Raw genomic sequence first — 21365 nt, 5'->3', positions numbered from 1 at the left:
CTTGAAGATGTTCCTAAACAACTTACAAATGTACATGTGCAGAGGAGTGGCACTAATCTGTGTTATTAAGGCAAAAGGTTTAGTAGAGATCTCACAAGATCTAGAGTAACCAAAACCACAATCATGTAAGACAGTTGTCTTACAAAACTGCCTTTTTAATGAAGTTATTGCTGCTGATCACAGGTTTTGGGGGTTTTCTTTTTGGTTTCTTGCTTCAGCCACACCGTGACTGAAGTCCAACTTGTGACATGCCTGCCTTCTGTGAATAATATTACATTTCCCCTGCTGCTTTGCAGGAAGCAAGGTGCTCTATTACATCCAAAATTCAGTGCCCTCTAAAGTGCATAAGAGCCTGACACTGACTCCTGTGAGCTCTCTTGGAGGATATGAATCACTATGTGCAGACAAACTGCAATTTAATTGGAAATTTTACATTTTATACCATGTCAACTTTTTTTCTTTTCCCTAACATAAAAAATGTCACTGTAGAGATAATTTGAATACCTTTGTCAGATTGAAGAGGGAAAGAATTAATTAAATTCTGGATTGTCAATCAAGTTGAGAACACAATATGGAAGCCCCCATTAAAGAGCAGGCAAGTAATGATGGTCAAATTGTGACAGGGACTAATGTAACTTGAAAATGAAAATGCCATCTCCAGTTTGTAACAGTAATACGCATTTTTTTCCCTGCCCCCATTCCCACTCTGCTTGCTTAAGTCTGAAGTACACTTTGTAATGCATTATTAAGCTAAATTCTGACCCAGTTTCTTAATTATCTGTAAGCTACGGGGAACTTGTAGCAGAATATTAACTAAGGCAAGAGATATAAGACAGAAGAATCCACAATGGCATTAGAGAGAATCATTAGCATTTTGCTAAGAAAATCCTTCTATGCCTAATGCATAGAATTTACACTTTAAAGTGGCAAAACCACATCTGACCAAACCACCAAAAGGAAACAGAAGTATTTGGGGAAGCATTTCTGGATTCACAAAATCAAAAACTTGTAGCATAGTGCCCCATTTCTGGGACAGCAGGATTTTTCCCAGCTGTTCTTAGTGGATAGCATTGACAGTTGTTACAATCTCATATAACATGATGTGCTGAACTATTTATTTTAGATTAACTGTAGAATATAATCTGCTATGTGGTATAGATGTGGACCAAAATTTTTTGGGGTACCATTTGGATAAAGAACTGTCATACTATGTAACAGTTTGAAAGAATCCTCCAAACACTTTTGTGCCTGGTTAGTATCAAGTTAGTGGTTGGAGTTTTATACCTCCCTGCATGGCTGCATATTAGTGGAATATAAGAAGTGTTCATGGTGAAAAATCAACCACAGATGTATTGTACCAGAAATGAAGAATGTCTGGACTCCTACCTACAAAGCTGCAGGCATGTGTGATTTTGAAGGCTTGCTTTATCTCTGATCTAAAAGTGTCAAGTGAGTGAAAAACATACTGCAAGGGCAATGTATTTAGTGAGAACAATTTTTAATATAAAACATTTCAAAATTATTTGAGGAAAAAAATGCTTTCCCCACCCCATAATTGAAGGATTTCTGCTATGTTTATATAGAAATTCAAGCTTTAACTGTAAAATTTGGACAGCAGAGAAAGTCTGCAATATATATTTACAATTTTGTGGATGAGGATGTATTTATTCAGTTCAAAGACCAAAGAAAACCCCACACAGTCAAATTACCATGAGGACTCACCTAAGGCGCAGAATATGGAATTTATACATACATTTGAAAAAATAATTTGTTTCATGAATTCATTGATGAAGAAATCTTACTGTTTCAAAAAGAGTAAGAGTCAGTTAAATACAATATTTTATTAGTAATAGTGTCAAATGCAAGTCTGTAGTTTGCAAAACATTTGATGATTGCAAAATGCTAACAAGCTTAATGCACATTCAAGTACATTGCTTCAATTTGAAGTGTACGTTCCCTACTGGAGCATCTGAATGTATCATTGCAAATGCCAACACTGTGAATTCCCCACTTTAACACACCAAGTATTATTTTTCTTCCAGGCATAAAGGCGTCCAAAATTTCTCCAAAGTGACAAAAACCAATAGTGAGATACCCTTCCTTCTAAAGATAAGGAAAAAAACCCAAGTCAGTATTTTATACTCGAGCACCTAAATCAGTCTGCAAGCTTCTAAACAAAAAGCCTGATTTTCAACAGGAGATTTTGTAAAAGTACTGCATGCTTTTTGTTTCTAGACCTTGGTCAGGCCCAAGCATTCATATCAGAGTATCCTCTGTGGAGAACGAACACCTATTTTTCATGCATTTGCAGTCTGTTTGTATTTGATTGCAACCAAGCCAGCATTTAGTCAGCTGTCCTTCAGGCCCAGGAGAGAGCAACTGTGACAGCACATGTTCCTGGGACAAAGCTGAACACCAGGAGAACGTTTACCAATGTAAATATGCTAATCAAACCATTTGTGTCATCCTGACCCCACAGTGTTTGGTTCTTTCATCTCCTGAAGTGCTTTGATTCAGTGGTGAACTGTGAGGAAATCTGCATGGCTTCTTCAGTGGGAAACCATTCTGACCAATGCAGACATGGCTGGACAAACAACGTAAAGGCCTTGACCTTATCTCTGTCAGGTGAAATGAAGGCCTTTGTGAAAATATGCTGGTGTACCTTGTTCACTTCTTCACATAATCACCAGTGCTATTATTGTTAAATGAAAGAGAGCCCCACTGCCCCAAAAGCAAAATCATCTATTTAGATACAGCAACATTCTGCTTCCTTGTGTCATGCCACTCCATGGTTGTCCTTATTTCTCGCACAAAAGAGTCCACTGAGAGTTCTTTTCCCTTCTCAGGACTCTATTTCTTCCATCACTTCCATCACAATTGTTCGAGGACCAGTCAGGATGAGGTTGCTCACTGTCCTGTAATCCACATGGAGAACATTGAGGCCGTTGACAGATACGACAAATTGGCAAACCTGAGGAGAAAAGCAAGTAGCAAAGTGGTACCAATTATAGGCTTTCTATACCTTTATTTATAGAGATGTACTCTCGACTATGGACTATTGCTGGGCAGGCAAAACCTCCAGAACTCTTCATACTACCTTATTCATCACTCTTAAGAAAAACACATTTCTTAGAATTAATCTGGCAAGTTCATTTTCCACTGAGTTTTTTGAAATGTGCCTGCAACTTTCAAATCTGTGGAATTCTGAAGTCCTATGTCACTCATTTTTCTTACAACAAATATAGTTTCTGATATTTATGGTGCTCTGAAAACAATACAGGACAAAACACCTCTGGTCATTGCGAAGTGCCTGTTATCCTTTGTCTTAAACACTTTGATAGAAACCATTTTAGAGAGCTCTTGGTAGTCACAGTTAAAATCTGCATCATATTTCTAGGCTCAGGGCAAGGTCTGGAAGATGACTTCAATAGATGTGGTGCCAAAACCTTTACCAATACAACATAAACCCGAAGGATCCAAATTCTAGGAAATAATGTCATGGCAGATGAAGGGAGTACTAGGACAGATTAAAATGTCACTGCCATTTTCAGGAGACACTCCTGCACAAATCTCGTTCCTTCTGTGTTTTATGTTGCCAGGTTTTTGTTCCCTTCAGCAAGTATGGCTCATAAGTAATTTCAAATGTGCTAATATTTTGTTTTTAATAGCCATAACAAATTCAAAATGTTGAAAGTCTTGTATGATTAGAGGCTGTTTCCTGTCCAAAAAAAAATCTTGATAGAAATATTCTGACCAGCACTGCTGCATATCTTAAACGACTTAATCAGAAAAAAAGTCATATCAACATTGTAAAAATACTGAGGAGGAAAGCAATACAGATTCCTCAAAAACATTCAGCCTTCTCTGTATCTAATCATCATATTACATATTTGGTAAAAAGGCCAAAAATGTGTAGTGTCTGGAGATATGTTTTTAATGATAAAAATATGGAGCCTAAAGCAACAATAATCCCATCCTGATATTTCACCAAACCCAGCACATTCACTAGAAGGTTATCTTACTCCTAAGTAATTTTGACTCTATAAGAAAGAAGCTATGAAGCAAGTGCCACTAGAAATTTTTCTCCTTTTTAGTATTTTTACCTTTCCTGTGCAGGCAGAAACACAACACAGTAATGGATGCAGGAAAGATGGGAAGCAGTTTCCAATGCTAACTTTCAACGCTAGCTCTAAAGCAGATTTCCTTGCAAGCCAAGTCATTTAACTTTAGTGCATCAGCCACCTGCCCTCTCAGGTAAAATGTGTGGTGAAACTCAATTGATATTTGTGCAAAATGTACAGAATGTACCTATTGATGTCCCATTTAAGGAAAATTATAAAGGAAGCAAAGCCAATACAAAAATGCAAAATTTCATCCAAAATACCACTGTTGATTTTAGTCTCTGCTCCTTAGAGCTTCAGTAGCAGCTGCTCAAGAGATAGCAGATCTCTCTCATGCACCTCTCCACTACCCCTCAGAACTCCAGAGCCAAAGGTCCTGGACATCAGGCTTCCTGCTAGCCTAAACAATCAGCAAACTACAGCACTCAGCAATGCCACTTAGGTAACTTCCATGACAGTAAGGATGTGTATTTCCTAGGCATTTGTATGCTGTATTTCAGCTGCAAGTAGCCTTGGGGAAATGGTTCAGGTTTTGCATGCAAACAAAGCTTTTTTGAATTTGAAGGATTTGGGTTGAAAAGGTAACCTATCATCCTCTGCAGTATGCCCCAATCTGTATTGAAGAGGCCTGTCTATGCTTTAAAATGCAGATTATTGCAGTACCTACAGGTCTCTAACTTCCAGTGGGATTTTCTAATGCTTTCTATGACTTTCCAAGACTGCATCAAGTTTTACTGAATTACAGTTCTGTCTCCAGAGTATTATTTGGGTTGAGTTAAAACAAACCTGAAGAAATAACGTTGTCTCTTCTGGCTTACTGCAATTTTTGGAAGTTGAACAGCTGATGTTTGTTTTACAGCTGCTTACTCTCAGACTTCTCCAGTTACTGGAATCCCAATGCATGGGACTCATATTTGGCCAGGGGAAGGCATGCAAGTGTATTGTGGATAAATTTGCATGCTGGATCACGTCAGGAGCATCCTGGGGCCTCTGGGAACGTCCCTGGCAAAGGAACTGACTTTCCACACCAGCCATCCACTTGCACCAGGGCTGCAATGGTGTAAATACAGACAGTACAGGTACCAGAGCAGTGAACAGCAATCTGGATGCCAAACAGCTCCTCACACAAAAGACAAGAGTTGACATGTCTGCATTCTTGATGTGTTTGTTTCAAGGTATGCCCTTGGCAGTGATTATTATTCAGCAGTGCACATGGGATGAGAACAGTCCCTGTTGTGCTACCTGTTGCACTTAATCCAAACAACCAGTTTCACCATTTTCAGTGGATAGGATTAGATGTAAAACATCCACCCAATTCAGATGAGAAAAGAAACAGAGAGAGGAGGACAAGGGAAAGAGCATACTTTTGTTCTAAAGAAGCATGAAAGGACCCATGAGGAACAGGAGATGGTAATAAAGAGTTTGTCACCCTGGGGGCAGAAAGCTTTCTCCATGGCCATCTCTTGGCGAGTGCCCTTGAGGGCTGAGTCTCTGCAAATGCCAAATCCAGCTCCTTCAGGGGTAAAGAAATTGTGTAAAGAAATTGTTGAGCTATTTGTTGTGTCTTTCAGTCCTGATAAGGGGAGAGAGGTTGTCACAGTCCTGGGCCATTCAGTACTGAGTGTCCTGAGTTGCTACATCCAGCAAGGGGAAATGAAATGCAGCACTGTTTCATGCATTCGGCCATCATCAATCCTGCCCCCGAGAAGACTCCATCGTGCACTGCTCTCTTGATGGAGTTACAAAACCATCAAAAGCAAGTGGGTACCCACAAACCAGCCCTGACCAAGTGTATCAACCCACATACTATCATCTCAGGACTTTTCTTAAGAAGGGTTTTACAAAATCTCAGTGACTTAATGTTACATTTAGAAAAACAAAACTCAAAAAGGTGTAAGGGCTCTGCTCACAGCTACAGCTGTTAAGTGCTTTGTAGCTATAAACATGTAAAATTTCTCTGTTGGTTTCCACACATCAGTAACCATACAAGATAATAAACTAAAGTTAAAAGAGCCTTCAAGAGCCTTTTATTACTCATTTCCTCATAGCTCTCTGAGGAGTTTGACAGAAGATAAGCATCCATTTTTATCCCTCAAAGTACAAGAAATTACAAAGCCCAGAATAAATTCCGACCATTTTGTTGGTCAGGATGTGGCAATCTAAAAACCACAGAAATAATAACAGTTAAATAAAGTAACACTGAAATGAAAAGACTTCAAATATTTAAGTGTTACAGTAATAAACATTTCTTGTTAACCATTTCAATTTCCCACCTCAGCATACAGAAGCCCACAGAAGAAGGAATAGCAGAAAAGGTACCCTTGTCCCATGGGTTTTCCCTGGCACATATAGAAAGTTTAACCAAATCCCGGTGTTTCCAGGAAAAAAAGGGAAACTTCAACTTTGGGCTTAGATTTTAAAAGAAAGGATCTGTGAACACAGCACTTAAAGAAGTTAGCAAAGATTTGCCAGGTCATTTATCATCAAACTGAAGATGGCAAGAAGAGGAATTGCAATTTGTTACCATAACATTTAATGGCCAAAATCAGGATCGTGCTATGCTTAGAGCTGTACAACCCTTCCTCCCCCTCACTGATTATTGCTCTTCCCTCCACAGCAAGCTTTGGCTGCTGGCCCTTCCCTGGTCTTGCCAAGCTGCCCTGGAGATGTACATCCACACCCCCTGATTTTCCTGCCTGGAGAGCTGCTCTCTGGCCAAAGCAAAGCCCAGTTTCCTCTCTGGGGGCTGGGTGGCCGAGCTGACTGATCAGAAGCTGTGGTGAAGATGACCAGGGGATTCTCCTGAGACATGCCAGTGACCAGCTGCAGGCATGGGCGTATCTTAAAGTAAATTGCTGAACAAAAACATTGCATGCCTGTCACTAATTCTTGCTTAGCATTCTGCCTCAGGATGACCTTAATAAGTCTGAATGCTATGAGAATAGGCAGTTAGCCTATATCCTTGGATATTCAGATCTGTTTGCACCACAGGCTTCAGCTACCTCTCCTTGTGGAGCTGGCCTTGCTTGCTGGCCTTTCTCCAGTTTAATATATGTATTTTTAAAAAAAATCCTTTAAAATTTTCCTTTCTTTCCTAGGCACACTTTTTAGAAGCGTGCTGTGAAAGATCAAGAAAAGCTGGGAATTCCCACCACAGAATTTGGTTCAAGTGACAATTGCAAAGCTCTCTGGGACAGCCCTTAAAAAATGATTTATTTTTACACATGCAGTGAGTGCAACTGATTGCAAAGCAATTAACAGCTATGCAAAGTCAACAGATAATAGTTCTCAAAACAGTTAGAATAAGACCATAATTACACAGTTATTTTAATTTATTTTTTTTTCAAAAGCAGGAGGCAGCCTGGCTGGGGATGGCTGGGGGGCTGCTCAGCAAACGTGTGTGCCCCGTTTCAGTGGCTGTGCATTAAGGCTCTAATTCTCAAGGAATTTATCATTTACATTTTGGTGTCAGGATCAGTGTCCAGAATCCACTCTCTTGTTTTTGTTTTGTTTTGTTTTGTTTTTTGACGTACTTGTCTTTAAGAGAGAGACTATAAACACTATTACAAATACAGAATAAACAGGTACCAAAGAAATCAATGTTACCAAATACAACGTACCTTGAAAATCTTGAAGACAAAGCCAGATTATACAATGATGCACTAAAGAGACTGTGTTTCAGCAGTACTCATCTCTTACCCAACTATCTGAGCAGCAATGGGGCCATTCAGGGTCTAAGACTGCAAAGCACAAAAGCTCAGTGAGCACACTTGTGTTTTCTCCAGGGGCACCAAGGTCAACCAAACAGCAAGGTTTTCACAGCCACTGAAAGCTGCCCTGGCATCAGGTGGTAACAGCATAAATTGATGCTGAAAGCATTGCCAGCAATTCATTTCTATTGGAGGTGTGAATGTTACTGTGTCTGTGGCAACTGCATGAAGATGAAGCTAGAGAGTTAATTACAGCCTTGCACTAATCTTTCATTCTGGAGCAGCCAGGATTTCACCACTGAACTCTAGGCAGATCTGAAAGAGATTTCTGGCAGTGCACAGCTGGATCCAGGGCCATGTCCTGCTGCAAAGCAGGACCTTTTGAAAGTAAGGCACTTCCGAAGTTACTAGCATGTTGCACAGAAATGTATCATTGTTGAGAAAGCTGTGTGCAAACTGACTCAATCATCTACCATGAGATAGATTGGATTTAACCCTTTGCTCTGTTCATAGTTTTTGATGCAAACCGATTTACATATAGTTATTAGGGCATGCTCCTGTGACTATTATTTCTTCATATTATCTGATGCCATGCCAAAGTCACACAGATAATTTTTGCTTCATGAGAAGCCATTCCCCAAATACATGAAAGAATGTATGTTTGTTTTGAGTAATTTTTTATTGTTTTTCATTTGTTTTTTTTTCTTTTAAAAGCTTATTAGCATTAAATAAAAATCATGAATTCAGGCAAATGTAGGAGTTATTTTCAACCCTATAAAATTCTTCAGAAATTTCCCTGAGAACTAAAATAAAAGCTTCTAAGCATAACTTCTTTTAGAGCTGTCTAAAGAAAAGTATATTGTGACAATTTCACAGAATAAAATTGATAATGAGAATTGACAATGTAACTATTTCAAAAAGAAAAGTCCAATGTTAGTGGTTTTGCTTTTCTTCTTACAAATGAATATTAAAATGAAATCCATTACAGAAACAGGCTGCTTGCATTTCTGTTATTGAGCTACCCTCAATCATTACAAATAAAATTTTTTTTCATGTCCTACTAATCCTACTAATCCTACAGGGACAAGGATCAGCTGGCCAGTTTGAGTAGCTTAAGCTTATAATTGTTTCATTATGGTATTCTGAAACTCACTGTGATCTTCCAGAGGAAAGGTTCTTCGCATGTGGTTAGCAAAAACATCTATTTTCTCTGCCTAATCTGCACAAGATACCTGCAGATCCTGATTTCTATTAAGTATCAGACCACGCTGTCAGTAAGAACCCTTCCTTACAGGCAGCTGTGCAAAGTGGGGCTAAAGGATTAACATTTTGGAATTGTCAGTGACCTGGAGATATCTTAAGAGGAATACCAAACAAATCAAGCACTTCACAACTTGGAGGTACTTTTTAAAACTCTAGGCTGGTTTGAAGATTGGAAAAGTTACTGGTTGATTCCTGTGGTATGGCCATAACTCTCACCTCTGAAGGTTACTGAACTGCTGAAACTGAGAAAGTAAAGCATAAAAAAGAAAATATAATCTTTACCATTGCTTCTTTATAAAGGTGATATATCTGCTTCAGCTTTTATTGTCTTGCTGATGTTTCAGCAAAATTTTGGGAAGGCTTAAGTGCTACCAGAATGTAACATCTGAAACACAGCTTTCCAGCCTTCAGCTAGGAAGAGGACATCCAAGCTTCCACGATTTTAAAGGGGATTTCCCCCACTGGAATTCCCACCCCACATATTTCCTTCACTATTCTGGGAATGCTGAGAACCACTGCTCTCATTCCTGCCTCCCAAGTGCTGCTGTGCTCTCAAGCAAACAGAAGGAAATCAAGGTATCACTTTTTAGATCTAACTGAAATATGAAATACAAAAGAGTTGAGAAATGAGTGAAAGTAAACACTCGCATCTCAAGCTGTTATTTTGTCACAGAGGAACAAAAACCTACTGTTTCTACTTCTTATTGCAGTTACCATTTAAAATGGATTATTTACAAGTGAGTGACCACTGGCCCTGCTGGGTGTTCCATCCCTTGAATAAACTTTTTGAGCTAATTACCACATCATTACCTTCTGCTTAACATACCATGGCATGGGTTTGTACACAAGCCCCCTTAGTGATGACACCAGAGGACATGGTTTCCTTCTCCTTAGGGATTAAAGAACTAATCTCACTTTTAGAGGAAACATTATTTTAAAATAGGCTGGTTTGTTAAAAGCTGCAGCAGTAACCTGATCTGGGACACCACAATCCTTTCTATTGGCAGAAAAGGATATCCTAGGCCTGAATTGCAAAGGACTGTGTGGATCTGGATATCAAACCTCTTCCAAAGAGAAGGAGGGTTTGTAGCAGGACTTGGTGCCTGCACTCCCAAGAGGTGTTCCTGTCTTCTGTTGGCTCCGGGGAAAAATGCGCCAAAGCCTGGCACTTCGCCCTTTTAATCTTGTGCCAACAAAAATGAATAAATGAAAGAACTTGTCTCCAGGTAAAGTAAGTTCCCTGATGTGCCTGACATGGCTGGAAGAAGAAGGCAATAGCCACATATCTGGTTCGAGTCAAAGAGGGAGATGAAAAGGAAACAAAGATAAGATCAGCGTTTCTGGCAGCGGCTTACATTTAGATCAGTAAACTGCAGGTTAAGTTTTCAGATAACTGAAAGTCACAGTGAAATGAATGGCAAGATGGATGTTAGAGTAGAAGGAACAATCACAGAGAAATCTGAGGCAGGAGAACAACAATGGAGAAGAGAAGTTGCAAATCTCGACTTCCTTTACACTCTTATAAGCACAACCCATGTTTATGCTGATACAAAAGGGCTCTTCTATTTTAATAGGTAACCCATAGCCATAAAACAGAGGAATTCCCATACTCAGCAAAGAGCCCAGGCCACAGAGATGCTGAACATGCTGCTACAGAAGAGCCTAAGACCCAAGACTAACCTTCTAAATCAAAGCAAATACAGGCAGCACTGAAGCATTTACTCCCACACTTCTAAGATTTAGAATGTCACACTGGAACCAGGAAAAGGGATAAAAATCAGAGCTCCTTAAAGTTATGTTTCCAGTTAAGATTACTTATTTATTTATTTATTTATAAGAATTCATGCAGTCTTACTAGGCTAAATCAAAGCTGGAACCTCAATTCAAAACCTACTGCATGTTACCAGAAGGTTAAAAAATCATGCAACGTCCTTTTCTACATAATTGTGGTTACTGGATGAAAGAGAAAGAACTGCAGCTGTGTGTTCAGCTCTGTAAATACCTCTAGCAAATGTGTAATTGGCTGTAGAGAGTGGGTGGTGTGGGAGTAGGCAAGTATCCAGGTCTTGCATAAACACAATATTTTCTCTCCAAAGGGACACATTTCTTGTTCAGTCTTTACACTGGTGTTAAGCTGGCCCCATCAGTGAACTAGACACTGGGTACCAGCAGAGCATGGGTACAATGCACAGCAGAGGAAATTAAGCCCATTTACAGAATCACAAACATAAGCATGCAATTCTGGCTCTCCATCTCAGTCTGTGCCTCTGTCTGGTATGGATAGTTTGCCTGAGCTTCATGACATGTTTTCATTACATACTACTTTTTTTGTTTGTTTGTTTGTTTGTTTGAAAAAGGAGGATGAGTTTATAGTATTTCAAACTCAATGGTCTCCAACTGAAAAAATAAAATAAATCAGAAATTGAACAGCATAATATAAAAGTTACATAATATTAAAATAATAAATAAATGTATTTACAGAATCACAGAATTGTCAGGGTTGGAAGTGACCTCAAGGATCATCTAATTCCAACCCTCCTGCCATGGACAGGGGCACCTTCCATTACATCAGGTTGCTCAGAGCCACATCCAGCCTGGCCTTGAAAACATCCAGGGATGAGGCTTCCACCACCTCCCTGGGGCAACATGTTCCTTACCACCCTTATGGTAAACAACTTCTTCCCGATGTCTGATCTAAATCTACCCTCCTCTAGCTTAAAAATAATATGTCATAAAAGACATTATAGCTCACATAATATAAATTAAGTCATGGATTCTCAAACAGCCTTAAGCCTTATCACTGGTTCAGATAGTGCCTGTCTCCTCCCACCCACTGATGGGAATTCCTGGGAATTTAAGTCTTTTTTTTTTTTTTTTTCTAGGAATAGGAATAGACTCAAACTGTTGCTGTGGACACTCCACAAAAAGAGGGGGCAAATTAGAGAGGGAAAAGAGATGACCAAATATCCCATGAAAACAGCTTTTGTTTTGGCGCAGGTGGCTTTTGATCTGCACACAAGTCTCGGTTTCCCCAACAGATTGACTGAGTGGTCAGACAAACACCAACAGAGCAAACAGGAATTACTCACATAGGTGAATTAAAGCTATCTGCAGATATCTGGAGGGTAATAACATAAGGACCTAATACTCTGAAAGCAAACCTTCCATAAATACAGAGCAGGGAAATATAGGTCACTGCTTCTCATGACCCTAATTGGGAATTGGTGTGTAAAATGACTGACTTAACTGAGTCCCAGTGAGAAATACCCACAGGTAAAGCTGAACTGAGCTGGGACATGTCAGGAAAGAAAATCAGTGACTGCATGCTTAGCCTTGTAAGAGTTTTTATTGTACACTACATTTTGATACCTACCACAAGACAGCTCTGACAATGCTAAATAACTCAAATGGCTAAAGGTAGCTCTGGGTGAAATACTGCATCAGTAACAGAAGAACACAGAGTCTTAGCTTAGAATAATGTCTGTTTATGCCAGGGTTCACCTTTTAGTGTTTTGTTTTGTTTTTTCCCTGGTGTGTCTATATCTAGAGTTGTCAGTTAAAACCAGTCCCTAAACCAGCTCAAACAAGGGAGTTACAAGGGCAGTCAGATCTGTGTAGGGAACCCTCAGCACCCCCTGGTATCAAGACTGTAACGAGCAGGAACAGTCTGCACCGTTTGAGACAAACAGCTGCTCTCTGTTTGCACAGACAACAGTGCAATTGTTTCTCCATGTGTTTGACTAGCTAAACAGAGCCTTGGCTTTAATGCAACATGTGTCTCAATTCATCTGCTTATATTATGGAAGGACACCAGCTTGTGTCTTGAGCTGCAACAGTAAAAAACATGGAGAAGTGGTGGGAAGGGGCTGCAAAGCAGGCAGCTGGGGAGCAGCAGCATCCCCAAAATTGCTTGGGGCAGAGAGCTGCCATATCCATGATGCTCTAAATGCAACAGCATCTCAGGACCCCTTCAAGGCTTCAAGTGAAATGGATATTGCAAACCTAATAATACATAAAGTTTTTCATCTTCAATTGACAGCAAAAGCAGTTCAAAATGCCAGTGTTTTGCTGTACTGGTTCTAATTTTGTCTTTTTTTAATAGATTCTTAGGATACTCTTTTTAGGATGTCAGCCATTCTGAAGGTAAGTTCAGATGACAGCCTCCTTGTTAGAGAGCCTGCACTGCCTATGAGTGACCTGCAATAGCCTAAGAAAGCTTGAGCAAGAGTAAGGTCCCAGCTGTTCTGGCTGGCACTAAACCTTCATGCTGGAATTTGGAAGCTCTATCAAAACACAAGCACAGCCCTGTCTTACAGTGCAGCTGAAACCAAGGCTGCTTTCTCTCCTTCTGAATGGCTACAGCTGTTAAGACTTCAGAAGCAATCAAGAAAACACTTTCATAAATGCAGGGTGTTCAGATATCTGGGTTATCCTGCCATAAAACATCACTTTTTATTAAAATAATGGGACTGCATTTAAAAAATACACTGATCTCCCATTATGAACCTGCAGACATTTTTTTTCCTGAACTGTGTTTGCTATTGATGAGAAGAAGTCATTGTACAGACACCAGCATAGTAGGTCGCTTGTTGCCCAACAGCATTTTAGGTGACTGGCCTATAAACAAGTTGAATTTTAATGCTGTGAATTCAGAAAAAAAGAGCTCTGAGGTATTATGAAACTTTCTGTATTTGCATAAGGCTTCAGCTGTTGTACAGGAAAAAAAAAAAGTCATTTTATTGCCTAGTAAAACTCTCTCTGTGTGTTAAAAGAGTCTTTATAAAAAAATCAGATTTATTGGAAACCTAATACTGCTCTGCAGGCAAAAATTCAGGTCTGGGATAAGCAAGTAAAACCTTGCTAAACCTGTATCCTCTAAGTTTAGGGGGGGAAAAGGAAATTCACTGTTAAAGGTGAAATTTATACTCAAAAAGCTAACATAACTCCCTTTATATTTTATGAAGGAATTCCCACTGCCTTAGTTTCTTCTGTATAGTGACTAATATGGATCTTGTTCAAAAACAGGACTGAAAATCTGAAAAAGAATTCTACTCTGTTTTCTTTTGCATCTGTAGTGTGCAGTTTACATCCTGCTGGAGTGAGTCTGAGCACTGTGCTGCATGTCTGCATGGAGTGATCTTTCCCACATTTTCTATACTGCAGGAGGCTGAATTCACACAAAGAGCAAGCACCTAGTCTCCAGTCCAATATAAAGCTGGCTGGGTTTTTTAAGTGATTTTATGCCCACTGACTCAGAAAAACAGGAGTCCATGGTCCACTGAAATGAGGGCAGTCCCACACCTCACCTACTTGGTGGTATCTGTGCACTCAAGGGCATCTGTACAAGGATGGAGCTCACGTAACCATCCAAAATAACTTCAACAGAAGTCCTATGGCCTCAGAAGAGATGTCTTCAAAACAAACTGATCCTTAAACAACTCTATGGTGAAAGAGGCAAGGGAAACCAAGGAAGTAAGCAGAAATGGAGATGCACAAAAAGAAGCAGAAATGTAGGATGAAATTCTGACATGTCTGAGATGACAGGAGCTTTATCATGGTTTTAGAAGAACCAGAATGTCATATTTAAAGAGTCTAATGATTTATTAAAACAGAACAGAAGAGAGAAAAAATTTAATAAAGACTAGCAGAGGCTGGAAGCATTGGAAACAGAAAGTCTCTACCTCCACAGCAGTTAGAACCGAGGCAGAGATGACAGGGTGGTATGCCACAAAGTATTGGGAGTTAATACAAACACAGATCTCTCATCAGAATAGGAAAGAGGATAGCTTAGAAAGAGATCATTTGTAGAAACTGAAGTTTGAAACTCAGTGGAGCCTGTGCTGGCAATCCCTGTATAGGTGGAGTAACAGGGGTTTAAGGCAGGTCCAACCTGTTGATAAGTTGTTATCAGAGCTCAGCTCAAAATTGTTGGGAACTACTCAGCTGAGGTTAATTAAACACACCCACAGGAAATGTAAACTCTGGGACAGTTACACAGGTATCACCACAGCTCATCAGCACAGTCCTTGAGCAAATGATGACCACAGACCAAAACCAGAAGACAGCCACAGAGTAGGAACACCCAGATAGAGATTTACGCATGAACTGGGAATGCCTGGTGAATGTTGTACAAGCTGTCAAACAATTGTCAAGAACAATCAACCACTAGTCCATTTTTCATGTCAATGGCAGAAATGATCATTTTCACATTCACAAATATTTAATCTCTCCCAGCTTCAGCTGCTAACACTGCCACCTTACTAAATTTCCCTTTAGAGTCTTTTAAAAAGATTTCTACTAAAGATTAAGCAAACAAAACCCAACCAACCAACCAAAACCATCCAAACTGTTAACCATTATGTTCTTCCTATGCTGTTAACACATCCTAATGTGACAATGTGCCCTTCTTGAACACGACTTACAAGATGTTCAAGGCTAATGGCTACCCTGCTCAACTCACTCGCCAATTTCTGTGGTGGGTAGTTGCACATAAAATCTGAGGTTCTGGTTACAGCTGCATAAAGTGAAAGACAGAACTAAAACTTCTTCAAATTTTCTATGTTTTTGCAAAACAAGCATTGATTTTACAGCAAAATATCAAATTTGGTTTCTTAAAATTAGATTTTTCTGAAGTCACAGGTGCTTGATTACAGTTTTCGCATTTCTGTGAAAGAAAATGGGTCTCTATGTGATAGTTTATAACTAAATACTAACAGGAAAGTAGGGACTGACATAAAGAGACATGTTTGAAACAGATATCCATTTATATTCAAGCCCTACAGTAGAGGCATTCACTGCACACAGTGCCATGCACACTTAACTCTGCTTTTTTTCTATTTATGGACAAGCTACAAAAGCAGTTCATCAGCAACTTTTTTTGAGTGGTTTTTTGAGTTCTGAATTCACTCTGATGTGATTACCAAATGCAGCAGTGAGCTGATAACACAGCTAAAGGAAAACACCAACCTGCCTCAATGTTTTCATGCCCTAATTGAAAACAGATGGCAACTTGTGCAATTTATGCTTTTATACAATCAGTGATGTGTAGGTATGAGATAAAAATTCTAAGACTGAATTGCTTCTGCTTCAACAACACCATATGCTAGTACGCAGTGTAAGTATTTATCCAAAGCCACTTCACCTCCTCATTTAAAGCTCAGTCACCTGAGATAGTGAAAGTACCCTTCAGACATCTTCAATTACCACTGAAGCATTAGTGTTTTAAAGGGTTACAGTCCCCTTAGGCTGCCTGTAGGAGTTACAAAGAAGTTTCTCACACATGAGGTCCAAGGTTCTCTGCTTTTCCCCCTATCCTATCAAACATTGGAGATCGGCCACAGACATAAATTGGATATTTTTTTCATTGGGGAGTAATTATTTCTTTTCGTTTTCTTTTCTTTTTTTTTTTTTTAAAGACTGGGTTATTTTTCCTCAGGGAGGTGGTAGAGTCACTGTCCCTGGAGGTGTCAAGAAATGTCTGGCCATGGCATTTCAGGTTGTGGTTTAATGGCCACGGCAGTGTTAGGTCAATGGTTGGTCTTGATGATATTAGGGGCCTTTTCCAACCAAAACAATTCTATAATTCTATGATCTGACTTGTCAATCAGTTAAGCAGTCACCGGGTTTGAGGTCAGATTAGCACGGACCACGGAACAAGACTTGTGTTTCCCTGCAGCATGGAGTACATTCAACCTCCCAAGAATCTCTTCCCTTTGCAGAAATCTAAGGCATTGGCAATTCCTCTGACAGCACATGGGTTTGGATTGATTTTCCCCCATCTTGGCACCTTATAATGCATAGCTTTTAGTTCTATATGTTACAAGCCTGTAATATTTTGCAATTGTGGTAGTATTTTAACTCTTTGGACTAATCAGATTCTACCTACATTCCTCTGATTGCAGGGAGACTGAGCTTGATGACCTTGCTGAAGCTGACAGCAATCTGCTCCATGAGATAGTAGTTACTCAGTTACACTTGAGATTTGGCTCTTACTCAGCTGGTGAGATAATTTGAGAACCTGTACCTGAAATAATCATTTATGAATGCAGAAGATGACAGCACAGGCAGAAAATTTATGAGGTTGACCTCCTACCTGTGGCAGCTTCTAAAGATCAGATGGAAAGCAGAACCCCACTGCAACAGTCCTGGCTATATACATTGCACTCCTCAAGCAGAGTGTGGGTGTTACCAGTGACCTTATGTGGTCCCCTAAACTCCCTGCTACTAACTGAAATGAAGAACTAGGACATGATAAAAAAGCTTGAGTGGCTGTTGGCAATTTGTATGATACAAGGACCTATATCTATAAATAGTAATTTGTTCAAAATCAATTTAAGGAATGAGATATTCTTTAGGATTAGTCAAAGGTTAGAGCTGGGCACTGATGTCTCCACCTGAAGCAAAGGACAGATAATCAGCAAAACAATTGATTAGTTTATCTCTTTCTTAGGCCTCACGGTAAGCTAGGTCTGCTCACTTTGTCACAATCTGTTGCAGTGACATAACACTAAATAACAACACGTAATGCATTATTTAAGTCAGTGTTTTGAAGCCAAGTTGTATAACATCTCAAAGAATGCTTAACAATCAGAAACTAACTTACAGAATAAAACATTGAACCAAGGGGGGGATAAATATTGACAACTGCCAATATTTAGCAGCTTTATCCACAGACAAGACCCCTATTTTGCAGCCAGTCTATAATGAGTATCAAAGCAACCCAGGAACTTCAAAATCCTGCTGTTCCTGTCTTCTACTGCTGACGACAGCAGACAGCAAAACAGAGCTGCAAATAACTCAGAAGTACGTATGGCAACACTGCCTCCTTTCATAGCCCTGCCTCGCCTCCAGCTCCTGCTTGTTAATGCGCTTACAGCAACCATGCTCTTCACAGCACTGTCACAGGCAACACACTTCAACAGACCAGCTCTAAAAATACTTTAATAAAGCTCTTTATTAAATGACTTGCTCAGTTTCATAATTGAAACCTCAGGTTGTAAATGGTAAAGCCTATTGATCAGCGCCAGAAGTATCATGACTTAAAGCCAACAAACATAATACCCTCTCACACCTCTTCAGCAGACCACACTAAGTAGCCCTTTTCTTAGAATTAAGCTGAACGTTCCCCTAGAAGAGGATGTGATGCATGAGGAGACAGTAAGTGCTGCCATGGAAAGGTACATGTGTGTGGCAGAGACCTGTGTATCCCAACTATCCAGTACCGTGTCCACCACACAGCCGCTCTGTGTGGTCAGAGCTCTGCCCCATGCTCATTGAGATTCCTGCTCAGAATCCAATTCACAGTGCTTTGGAGCAGGCCAGGAGTCCAGCCAATGTCAAATCCAAAGCAAGGCACCACAGTCCTTCAGGTAGGTCAAGTCTGTAATGTTTACTGCTTTATATAATAGATGGTAGAGTTTTAAGTGCACAATGAGACCGTAGGCAGCAGTTCTCCAACAATTTGTCCAGTGTAATGCAGAGACAGTAACACAGTGCTCTCCAGGAGCAGGAATCACAAGCTCTGCAAATAAAGACACTTCCAAAAATGATTACACTGGATAGATCTCCTTAGTAGGAAATGCCCTGCTGCTACTGCCAAGAACTTTTCTACAAACTGCAATGCCGAGCCTTGGCCCTTCTTCAAATTCTTGCCCTTTTCCTCATCGCCAACTTTCCTTGGTAGTACTTCTTTGGTGTAGTGCTCAAAGCAACACCGGCAGACAAAAGCCTCTTGCACCAACCCACCAGAAGTTACTGGGCCCAGCAGGCTATTTTCAAAGTGCCTCTCCCGCTGCTTCCACACAGAGGAAGATTTATTTTCAAGGAACTGTCATCTAAAGCCTGTCATATGATTCCCTCAAATGTGCCAGATTGAAGAGTTCTGTAAACAGATGGATTAAGTGACATAGATTTTTTTAAAATGTCAAATACTGCACTATAATTTACATACCCATTGTCATGGGAACACCTCAGCAAAACCCCTTGTTTTCAAAGAAAATTGGCATTCCTTCACAAGGAGCTAAAGGTACTCAGTGTTTCTGAAAATGGGGCAACAATTTTAGTGTCTAGACAGGGACTCATCTAACGTACAGTCCTAATGGTTCATGTGAAATTTTGCTCTGAAAAGCACCTTTGCAAATAATCAGATCTGTCCTTTATGCAAATTCAAGGCAGTATCTCCCAATTTTACTGTCTACAATACTGTTTGCTTCCCCATTTCTGTGGACTATTTTACGTTCTTACACCTCGAATGGTTCAGGTAAAGGTCTGTAACCTCATCAGTGCACATGAACGCATGGTGAGTGAGAAGGATGGGGACATGATTTGGTACATAAAACCAGTTTCAGAAGTAAAATATGAAAGAACCCAGCTTAACTGAAACATTCTAGTGTGTAGTCATACAGGCTGCCAGCATGAAGCCAAAAGTAAAAACAAACCAAAGCCCTACTACATTCAGCTGTAAGCTGCTGAGTGCAGAAGTGAAATCTCTAAGATTATACATGTAACAGCAGTGTTACTTTCACAAGTCAGGCTTCAGAACAGATCTACTTTATGGCTAGCTGCTATACTAAGAGAGTTAAAGATGCTGTAAAGCACTAAACTCCCAAGTTCACGATCTACAACATATACAGGAATCAATTCATTCTTTTTAAATTTAATTGCTTTAAATTTTAGGCAGAATCACTATTTGAAAATGATACTCTTCATATAAAAAAATGTAACTGTGTATTATATTTAAGTATTGTACAAAACGCAGAAAAAATTCCAGCTCCCTCAGGACTCAAGCTGTTTGCCAGCAGGATGTGTCAGGGTGCTGCATGCACCCACAGGCTCTGCAGCTGCCATTCCCTCTCCCAGGGGTTTTTTGCCTGCCCATACTCAAAAAAGAGTAAATGTTTCCAGGACAGTATGTTCTTGCAGGTTTCATTTATAAAAAACCCAGGAGTTGAGGAGAAGAAAGCCCTGAGTGCAGTTGCTAAGGAGAGTGCCACGGCAGGTCTGGCACCATGCAATGGGCACAGTGTGCATCCCTGGGACTGTGGTAGCATCTTCTGTGCCTCCAGCTTGGTGAGTGTGAATAAACGGGTGAGAGACAGCTGGGGTGACTGTGATAGGAAAGGGAGACAAATTAGAAGGCAGGAGAACTGGGCCACATGTGGAGTATATCTGAAACCTTCATCTGTGTTGTTACCATAAAATAAAATATGACATAAACTGATACTTTATTCTGTGTGCCTGGCCCAGCCTGGACATTGGAGTAGGCGTAGCAGCTAGTTTCCCTTTCTTACTTTTATCTGTATTTGGTAATGCTTTGCTTCTATTTTTAGCCCTGCACAAGACAGTGATTAATTCAGATATATGCAGGATGTGATCCAAATTCACAGGTAAGTCAAAGGGCTCTGCATTAGCAGTACAAAAGCCTTGGCATGGAATTTGTATTTATTTATTCCTAAATCACGTATGAAACTATTTCAGCTCTTTAGGAAATACCAAAGTATCATTCCTGTTTCCAAAGTGTCTTGAACCTTACTGCTTTACAGTGAGCAATGGGTTATGCTAGCTTCACTTTCAATAGGTATGTCTGACTTTGCCTCTTCCTATATAGGCAAAGTCCAGAAGCTGCATACTAGCAACCACATAAATTCCAAAGTAAAGAGGAAATCTGGGGGTGTTTTGTTTGTGCAGAACTGGAAAAAGGTGAAAATAACCCCAAAAAACCCCAAAACAACACCATCACCAAAACCAATCAACCAACAAAAATCCCAACAACTCACTGTGCACAAACACCTGAAAATGAGACCAAGATACTCAAACCTGGAAACAAAAAGACCTCTCTCTCCTCAAGTACAGGAAACCCAAGACCTCCAAGGAACTGTACAAATACCCCTGCTAGATCATCCTGTTTTGAAAACCCACCTTCATCCCAGCTGCAGCTGCTGGCCCACTGGGGTCCACAGCCTGGATGTGGCAGGGCTTACTCCCTCGCACCACAAAGCCCCAGCCCACTGCGTCACCAACGATCTGCAAAGAGAAAAAATTGACTTGATCACCTTCAAGCAGCTCCATGAAATTCAAGGGGGTAACATTTAAATAGTTCGGGATGTATATCCAACACAGTAAAGAACACTGTGTGCAGGTTGCTATGTCACTTACAGGAGGGAAAGGCTCTGTTGAAGTGATTCCTCTTGCTTTTAATAAACATTTTTTTGTTGAAGTCAAAAGTAATGCTCCCAGTGACAAGATTCAAAAATGTCTTTATAGAAAGGCTTTC

The 21365-nt window shown here is 40.0% G+C and overlaps 1 protein-coding gene across 1 annotated transcript in view; it reads right to left on the bottom strand.

Moving 5' to 3' along the window:
* Positions 1–1555: 1555 nt before the first annotated feature.
* DEPTOR (DEP domain containing MTOR interacting protein) overlaps positions 1556–21365 on the bottom strand; it is a 69410-nt gene continuing 49600 nt past the window's right edge. Inside the window, exons 8-9 of the mRNA XM_054385384.1 lie at positions 21011–21115; positions 1556–2971 (exon numbers count right to left, since the gene is read on the bottom strand). Coding sequence (XP_054241359.1) covers positions 2843–2971; positions 21011–21115 — 234 coding nt within the window. The 3' untranslated portion in view covers positions 1556–2842. The remainder of the gene's footprint in view (positions 2972–21010; positions 21116–21365) is intronic.

Source organism: Indicator indicator, chromosome 12 (genome assembly GCF_027791375.1).
Source record: "Indicator indicator isolate 239-I01 chromosome 12, UM_Iind_1.1, whole genome shotgun sequence".
Classification (NCBI taxonomy): domain Eukaryota; kingdom Metazoa; phylum Chordata; class Aves; order Piciformes; family Indicatoridae; genus Indicator; species Indicator indicator.
This window is presented reverse-complemented; position numbering and strand designations above follow the sequence as displayed.